The sequence below is a fragment of the Elephantulus edwardii genome, unplaced genomic scaffold (genome assembly GCF_000299155.1).
Source record: "Elephantulus edwardii isolate Elephantulus edwardi_28Jun2011 unplaced genomic scaffold, EleEdw1.0 scaffold00003, whole genome shotgun sequence".
Classification (NCBI taxonomy): domain Eukaryota; kingdom Metazoa; phylum Chordata; class Mammalia; order Macroscelidea; family Macroscelididae; genus Elephantulus; species Elephantulus edwardii.
In genome coordinates, this window is record NW_006399753.1 from 17,790,323 (window position 1) to 17,799,360 (window position 9,038).

The following is a 9,038-nucleotide window of genomic DNA, read 5'->3' on the forward strand; positions in this document are numbered from 1 at the left end:
TGCGATTGGCACAGGACAGAGCAGAGTTTAGGGCTGTTGTACATAGGGTCGCTATGAGTCGCAGGCGACTCGAGGGCACATAACAACAACAGGCTCCTGTAGGAGCCTGTGACCCAAATATACTCCGAAGGGGTGGACTTGGATTGGGTTGTTGTTGTTGTTGTTGTTGTTAGGTGCTATCTATGATGTACAACTCATAGCAACTTTATGAACAGCAAATCTGAACCCTGTCCTATGCCACACTTATCTCTGATACACCTGAGCCCATTGCTGCAGTAACTATGTCAGTTCATCTACTTAAGGATCTTCCTCTTCAAGTTCCCCTACCTTTTCAAGCATGATATCCCTCTCCAAGAAATAGTCTCTCCTGGCACCATATCCCGAATATGAGATGAAGCTTTGTCATCCTCGCCTCCATGGAACACCCTGGCTGCACTTTTTATAAGATATATGTTCGTTCGTTGGGTAGTCTATGGGATATTCAGTATTCTTCTCCTATACCTGAACTCTAAGGCATCACTTCTGTCATCCTTATTCATTGTCCAGCCTAGCAAACGATTGAAAAGACCATGGCCTGAACCAGGAGCACCTTAGTCTTCAAACTAACATCGCTCTCCTCAGTATTATGGAGAGAGCTGTGACAGCTGACTTGCTCAGTGCAAAGTCTCCTGGTGTCCGGACTGCTGGTTACCAAGGGTACCCAGATTTGAAATACTGCCAGTAGTATTAGTTGGTTTGAGTTGGGAACAGCTTTTAGCTGTTCTTTTTTAATGTTACGATAATTAATTTGTTTTGTTTAAGACTTCAGTCAAGAGTTTATGTGGCTCAAAAGTTAAAACCTGTCACTGGCCAAAAGGGGTTCATTTCCCCCTTCTCAGTGTAGGACTCTGTATTTTGAATTCTAGTTGGCGGGAAGCTGCAGGCAGGTGGTGGGAGGGGCCCAGCGGAGACTCGAGGCCCGCGTCAGCCAATCAGAGCGAGCGGCAGCCTCCCTTCCCCCAGACGTCCACGCGCCAAAATTCCAAACGGACTCTGCACTCGCTCCGCGCCTTCTCCCTCCGCCGGATGCAGCGGGGAACCCGGACTACTTAAGAAAACGGAGTTTGTGTCCTCTCCCCACTGTTCGCTCAAGTTCCCCACGACGTGGGCGCACGTTCTCCGCGGCTCCAGCCGAGCCTCCTCGGGGCTCGATTCGGGAGCGGAAGGGAAGGGCGGCGGGGTCCGGGATCCTCGCTCGCGGCGGCGGGGGGCGGGGCCGGCCGGTGGAGGGATCCCGCGCGGGCGCGCCGCGGTCGCTGGCGCGGAGCTTGTGGCGCCAGAATTCAGAGCGCGGAAGTGGCGGAGCGGCTGCCGCCGGTCGCGGCCCGTCTCCCCTGTCCCCGTCCTCAGTCCCCGGTGCGGGCAGACGGGCCAGAGAAGATGGTGGTGCTCCGCAGCAGCCTGGAACTGCACAGCCACTCGGCCGCCTCGGCCAGCGACCCTCTCGACCTGTCGAGCGAGTTCCTGAGCCTGGAGCCGCGGGGACGGGGGCGACTGCGCTCGGCCGGTGCGGCGGCGAAATCGGCCGTCACCGCGGCCGCCGCGGGCGTGAGTACCGGGCGGGCTCGGGCCGGGTGACAGTTAGGGGGGCGGGGTGGGGGTCGGGCCGCTCACTGCCACCTCCGCGGACGGAAGAGGAACCCGGCGCCCGCCAGCGGAGGGAGGGGGTCCTGCGCCCGCCGCACCCCGAGTCCGCGCAGCCCTTCCACGGGGTCCCCGGGGCCCAACCCCGACCTGGCCGGCAGCAGCACGGCGCCCGCGGCGCACGCGTTCCCGGGGCCGTTCCCCGCCCCCATCGGTGACCCCGAGGGGCTCGGGGACCAGAGCCCGGGGCATCGTCACCCCGTGGAGGAAGAGGGGCCCGCGCTTCCCGGCCACGCAGGACGCCACGGACAGCCGGCAGCGAGGGTGCAGGACCCGGGGGTGGGCGCCCCAGGGTGTGGGGGTGGAGACCCCCGGGGTGGGCGTGAGTGATCCCAGGGGTGGGTAGGCGTGGACCCCCGGGTGGACGCTCCCAGGGGTGAGTGGGCGTGGGCGCCCCAGGGTTTGGGGGTGGACACCCCCACCCCGTGGGTGGGCCTGAGTGCTCCCAGGGGTGGGTGGACGCCCCTGGGGTGGGCCTGAGTTCCCCCAAAGGTGGGTAGGTGTGGACCCCCGGGGGGGGGGCCCAGCTGCAGCCCAGGTGCCCAGCCTCCAGGGCCACACGCTGTTCCAGTGGGTCCCGCTGCAGCCGTAGACCGGGTCTGGAGGGGCAGCAGGCAGGCAGGTCCTCCCCGCAGAGGCGGACATGTGCACTGGCAGCTCGAGGCGGAGCCGTCCCAGCTGTGGGCAGAGGGATGTGAAAGTGAAAGGACAGCCTGGGAGGCATTAGGGACCAGAGGATTAGGAATGCAGAAGTCACTGAGAGGTCAGGGAGGGCTGTGTGATGGGAAAGAGTGACAAGTGGTAAAACCATGACTTTGGTTGCCAGCATCTTCTGTGACTACCTTGGACTGATGTCTTTTCTCTCTCTGTCTCTCCTTTTTTTTTACAATGATGTTTCACTGAACATACAGACTCTCTAGTCCTTTCCCTGTTATTTTGAGTCTGAAGTAAAAAAGACATCATTTCCCAACTTGCAGGATCTGCTTCCCAAACAATCACAAGTGTAGATTTAGATTCTTGGGGGATTCAAACAATTCTGCACTGAGCAGGGCTCACATATTTGAGCCTGTGTTCTCAAAAGCATTTCATGGAGCACTTTCCAGGTTTTTACTTTGTTCATGATTATCCTGGGATCTCGTAACTGCAGTAATGTATTGAATTCTGGTAAAAAGCATGGGCCCTTAGGATAACTTAGGGTTGAATCTCAGTCAGTGTTGTTCTGTGCTGTTAGGTTATAACTGACTCATTGCTAACCCTTCAGTGAGTTTAGCTGTAAATCACGGGGAATTGCACATCTTTCTCCCAAGGAGCAACAGATGGATTTGAACTTCCTGCCTCTGGATTAGCAGCACATGTCCTTTCTTTCTTACCAGGCCACCAGAGCTCTCTTATGAATGAATGGGTAGAGTTTTTTTATATTTGGTAAGTGAGGGTGATGCCCACCACTTCTCAGACAACCCCTAAAGGACAGAGTAGCACTGCCTGCCTCCTGATTCCTTCGGCTTTCATTTCCATCAGAGCAGGTCACAGGTCTTTTGTTAGTAGCAGCAAAGTACTTAAGCTTTGTGCCACTAGCACACCTTACCATGTGGATCAAAACCAAAATAAACTGGGCAGTGGGGCAAATTCTGCCTTGGAAAGATCCTCCATCAGGTTTCTGAGGCTGTCAATCTTATCTGGAATAGACTGCCTCTTCTCTCTCCCAAGGTGAAGCTTGTGGACATTTCTCTTAGTAGCCTGACACACATCATACCATTGAGGTTTAAATTATTATAATCATCAGTGTAAATAGCTTAAGTGCCTTATAGTTGGGATTTAGTAATTGTTAGGCAGTTTCAACTTGAAAGTCCTCAGGTGGTTAACTTTTGGGGTCATCTTTACTTCTTCTGTCTATTCTCACATCTAATGAAATAGAGTCTCTTGGCTCTACCTTGAAAATGCGTGTTTAGAGTATGACCCCTTCTGAAGTGCTCCTTTGTTGCCGTGCTGTTTCAGACCTTGCCTGGAATATTAGAAATAGGGTTTTGGGTGACCTCACTGTTAGGTGTGTTTGTAACTGTTGCTGTTGCTACCTGCTGTCAAGTTGACTATGACTCCTGGTGACCCTTTGCACAGTAGATCTGAATTTTGCCCTATCGTGTACCATCACTGTCTCCAGTATGCTCAAGCCTATTGTAAACAGTCACCTTCGTAAGGGCCTGCCCCTCTTTCTCTGTTCTCTCCGTCCCAAATATCATTCTGACCCCTCCTGACAACATGCTTATAGTATGTAAGAGGAAGTCGTGCCAGCCTTGTCTCCAAGGAGCAACTTGGTTATACTTCCTCCAAGACGGACTTATTTGTTCTTTTGTATTTCTGTATACCTGTACAGGGAGATCTGGTGGACTACTGGCAAGAAGCTGTGCTACAATCCGAAAGGTGTGCAATTCAAGGCCACCAGCTGCTCCGTGGGAGAAGGAAGGGCAGTCTCCTGTGCAGTTAACTGCCTCTGAAATCCCACCAGAGTGTCAGTTGTGGGTCGGTTCCGACTCTGTAGTGTATAATGACATACATGTATATTCATTCTGCTTCTCTTAGAAGTGTTCTAATACTGTTCTCAGTGAGGCTTTTAAGAAGTCAAAATTGTTTATCACTTCTCAAAACCTCCCTAACAGTTTAAGAAATCAGTACGTCATCTACACCTCCTTGCCCTTCTCTTTCTCTTTTCACCCTCTTACTCCATTTTCAAAACCTACTTAGTGCATAATGGGTCATAAGGTCAGCAGTTGAAATCTCCTGGCTACCATCAGAGAGAAAGGTGGACAGACTCTTCACATAAGTGGACCTTGATGGAGGGCCCCTGTGAGTCAGAATCTACTCCATGGTAGTGGAATTTTTCTTTTTAATGTTCCATAGAGATGGTCTCTACTCATGAAAACTTTATGTACAACAGAACAAAACACTGCTTGTCCCTGTGCCATCCTCACAGTCATTGCCATTTGAATTAGGTCATTGTTACAACCATTGTGTCAGACTTGCTCCTTAAGGGTCTTTCTCATTTTCACTGACCTTTTGCTTTACCAAGGATGATGCCTTTCTCCAGGTACTGGTCCCTCCTGATGAAGTCTCACCACCCTTCTGAGGAGCCTTCTAGCTAGACCTCTTCAAATTTGTTTGCCCTTCTGGCAGTCTACAGTCCATTCGGTGTCCTTTACCAGCATCATAAATGAATCTTTTTCTTTGGTCTTGTCCATTGTTTCACCTTGCATCAGGCCATAGAATTTGACTTGAATGGTATATTGCTTGAATCAGACTATAGTGTATTCATTTGAATTTTGCAACAGATTTGTCCAGTGTAATACATTTCGTTTTCTTGAATACTGCTTCCATGGGCATTTAATTGTGGATCTAAGTAAGATGAAATCTTGACATCTTAACCGTGTTTTTCCATTTATCATGGTGTTTATCAATCCAACTGTGAAAAGTTTTTTATTTCTATTTTGTTATGTTAAGGTATGGTCTATCTATACTGAAAACTTTAGTCTTCGATCTTCATTAGTGATTGCTTCAAGTCCTCTTTGCTTGTAGCAAGCAAGATTGTGTTCTACATATTGGAGATTGTTAATAAGTCTTTCTCCAATCTCAGTGCTGCCCACATTCTTTATATAGTCCAGCTTCTCAGATATATGTTCAACATACATGTTGAATAGGTTTGGGGAAAGAATGGGACCTTGATGCACTCCTTTCTTGATTTTAAACCTCACAACATTCCCTTGTTCAGTTTGAATGACTGGCTCTTGGTTTAAGTACAGATTATAAATGTTTTACCCATGGTATTGGGTAGCTAAGATGTTACTAAATTTATATCCTTTGTCCCATGAGAGATAGTTGGATTTGAACTGCTGAACTTTTCATTAGCAGCCCAGCATGTAAGGCACTACACCATCAGAACTCTTTTCAATTACTAGCCACATTAAAAACTTTGATTTGTACTTCCCCCCATAGGATATCATATGTACACTAGATAATTCACCTGGATGTAGCATTTTAAAAGTTCAGAGAAATGAAAGAGTAATAATCAATATGTTAAATGATTTCTATTTATGTGAAGGTTGAAAACGAATCCCTGAGTGATGCAGACCATTAAAGTGCCCAGCTGCAGACAGAAGTGGTCGAGGTCCAAATCAACAAGAGGCAAATTGGAAAAAAGGCTTAGCAGACTACTTATGAAAAATTTCAAAAAGACTATTTGCCGTGGAGTCATTTCCAACTCATAGTAACCTTTCATCAGTTTTCTGAGGCAGTGAATTTTTACAGAGCAGCCAGTAGATTCAAACTGCCAACCTTTGGTTAGTAGTGCAGTTAGTGCACTGCATCACCAGAGCTCAAAACCAGCGTTGGCAGCCATGAGGTCTCCATGAATTGAAAAGAGTTTTAGAATATTAATTCATGACTTGAATATTGTAGTATCAGGAAAAGGTCAAAGTCTATCCCAATTTAAATACCGTGTTTGCATAGAAAAAAATGTTTATGCACCAACAGTTAACATTATTTGTGGGTGGATAGAATTTACATTAAAATTCTTTCCATCTTTGTGCCTTTGTATTTCCATTTACAGTGGCATACATTGGTTTTCTGTTTGTAATGTTCTTTTTCTAAGTGACTGGTACAGTATACACTTATTACTAGATTTGTGTTTTTCTCCACATTATTGAGGAGACCCTTTTTGCTGCCTGGTGCATTATTAGGGAGAATGGACTTCATTTACTGTAGAAATCAAAATTTTCTTAAACCACTAGTTAAATCTCATAAATATATCATAGAATTTCCCCTGTCCTCTGTTTGGGTACTAATTAAAGTATTAGGAGAAAAATAATGAGGAAAAGGTTAGTTTTTATTTGCAATAGATTTGAAAAACAAATTTTGCTTTTGTGCCATATGTAGAGTATCCCAGAAATGAGTAGTTTCCAAATTATTATATTGGTAATTTTAGACTTAACTTAGAAATGGGCAATATTATCAATGAGGTATATGATAGATATTTTTATCAGATCAGTAAGTGTACCGTCAAATTGGATCTGACTGGCACAGGATGAGGTTGCCCCTCCTTCTCAAGCAGAGCATCTGGTGGATTTGAACCGCGTACCTCTGGGATTGCAGTGCAGCTTCTTGCCACTAGGCCACCAGAGCTCCACAGTCTGTGATTTTTTAGCACTCCCTCTCCCACTTTAAATACTTACAAAGTTTAAAAATAAGTTCTTACATCCTTTAATGTAATGTTTACATTAATAATTAAATTGTTATATCAGATGTTTATATGTATCCACTGTGATCTAAAAGTTACAGTTAACTGTCATGGAAATTAAGCAGTGTGGTGCTTTTTAATTATTTAAATAGTAGTGCTATTTAATTTTAGTGAATGAGCTCTTTTAACGGATACTTTATTTTCTCCCTCCCTTGCCTTGTATTTTCAATTCACTTAGTCCATAGCACATTACCTTAATATAGTAATATAGTATGTTTTTAAATTTTAAAATCATTTACTAATCTTCTCTATGACCTTAAAGTTTAAAGGTCATTTTCTAGTTTATCTTATTAATATTCAATCATGTAAAGCAACACATTTTTATAAAAAGTATGGTTTTATTAGGATCCAGAGGAGCCCTGGTGGCATTGTGAGTTTCACGCTGGCTTGCTAACTGAGAGGTTGACATTTTGAATCCTCCAGCCTCACTTGGATGGTCTCCTCCCATTAAGAGTTACCATCTTCCAAACCTAATGGAAGGCCAACAAGAATTGGAGTAGAGTTGACTGCAGTGGGTGGGTTATGGCTGAAAGGAGCTCAGGTGGTACAATAGTTAAGCATTTGGCTGCTGATTGGAAGATAAGTAGTTTAAATCTAGCAATTACAGAAGACAAGACTTGGTGTTCTTCTGTAAAGATTACAACTAGGACACCATAGAGGGTTGTTTAAATCTGCCCCATAGTGCTCACTTCAGCAGCACATATACTAAACTTGGAATGATGCAGAGATGATTAGCATGGCCCCTGTGCAAGGAGGACATGCACATTTGTGAAGCGTTCCATATTTAAAAATAATAAATCTGCCCCATCTCTGTAGGTAGAACAAAATCCATAATCACATGATCTGGCATCACAACAATTTAATTGAAGTACCTAGTCCTCTCAATCTGTGTGTGTCTCTGGTTAAACCTTACTTATTGCTTAAATTACTTAAAGCCAGTGTTTGGCATCAGTTCAGTTGGAGTTTTTTATATGAATATAAACACTGAGGAACGTTGTTTTACATCAATAAGTGGCTAAAATGAAAAGAGGTTTTTGTTTAGGATAGCCCTTCAGGTTTTCTGGCTTCTACACAAAATATCATTTGCCTGAAGTTTTTTTTTTAATGCTCTTAGCTTGATTTGGTCTCTTTTCAATTTTGTTGAAAGCTAAGAATTGGAAACCACCTATAGAGGAAAAGGATTTGCTGCCTTGCTCAGTCATTCAATTTCTTAACCCCTACACTGCATGTTTTTCCTTGTTTGGCTGTGTATGCCTTGAGGCAGTCCACAATAATAAGATTCCCAGTGAATGAGAGGTAGGGACTTCTTTTGTAAAATAGAAGAAAAGTAAATTCAGGAAGACTCCTTGTGTTAACAAAGACACCTTCTCAGGCAGATCAGTTTTAAGAAAAAAGTATTTAATGAAGCTTGAGAATCTGGGAGTTGGTGCCCCTGGGGTTACCCTGGGAAATCTTATGTTTACACATGTTTAAACTCTTAAGTATTCCTTTTTTCAAGTGTCCTTAAATGTGAATACTCTGACAAAAAAATGGTGATAAACCATACACATTACATAGTATTTGATGAGTACCTAAATCTTAAATCCTTGGGGGTATGAATATCCTTATTTTATTTCTGAACCAGTCAGGCTTGGGTTTTTTCCCCTTACCTCTCTGTTTTAGCATTTGATAAAAGAATAAAGGGACAGTAAAACCAGACTAAAACTGGAAGGAGAGCAATGATGGTTTATTTTTTTAAAAAAATGACTTATTTATAAAAATCAGTTTTTATCTTATTAAGACAATTTTAGAGTCATCAAAGACTTGAGTTTTTTCCCAATGCAGAACTATTGATATGATTTCAGAAGTTCTTCTGAACTTTTTTAATATTTCATGACAAAATGGCTAATCCTTATGTAACTCACCAACGGTACCCTCAAGGTTGGAGATTTGAGTCCACCTGGACACACCTCTGGCCCAGTCATTGGAAACCCTACTGTAATTTTACCTGGAGCTCTTGGGGTTGCCGTGACTTGATGGCAACTGCTGAACTTTGTAGTTCATTATTTTATATTATTATTATTATTATTAT

The 9,038-nt window shown here is 44.7% G+C and overlaps 1 protein-coding gene across 1 annotated transcript in view; it reads left to right on the forward strand.

Moving 5' to 3' along the window:
• Window positions 1-1,419: 1,419 nt before the first annotated feature.
• ATAD2 (ATPase family, AAA domain containing 2) overlaps window positions 1,420-9,038 on the forward strand; it is a 67,208-nt gene continuing 59,589 nt past the window's right edge. The window contains exon 1 of the mRNA XM_006879467.1: window positions 1,420-1,587. Coding sequence (XP_006879529.1) covers window positions 1,420-1,587 — 168 coding nt within the window. The remainder of the gene's footprint in view (window positions 1,588-9,038) is intronic.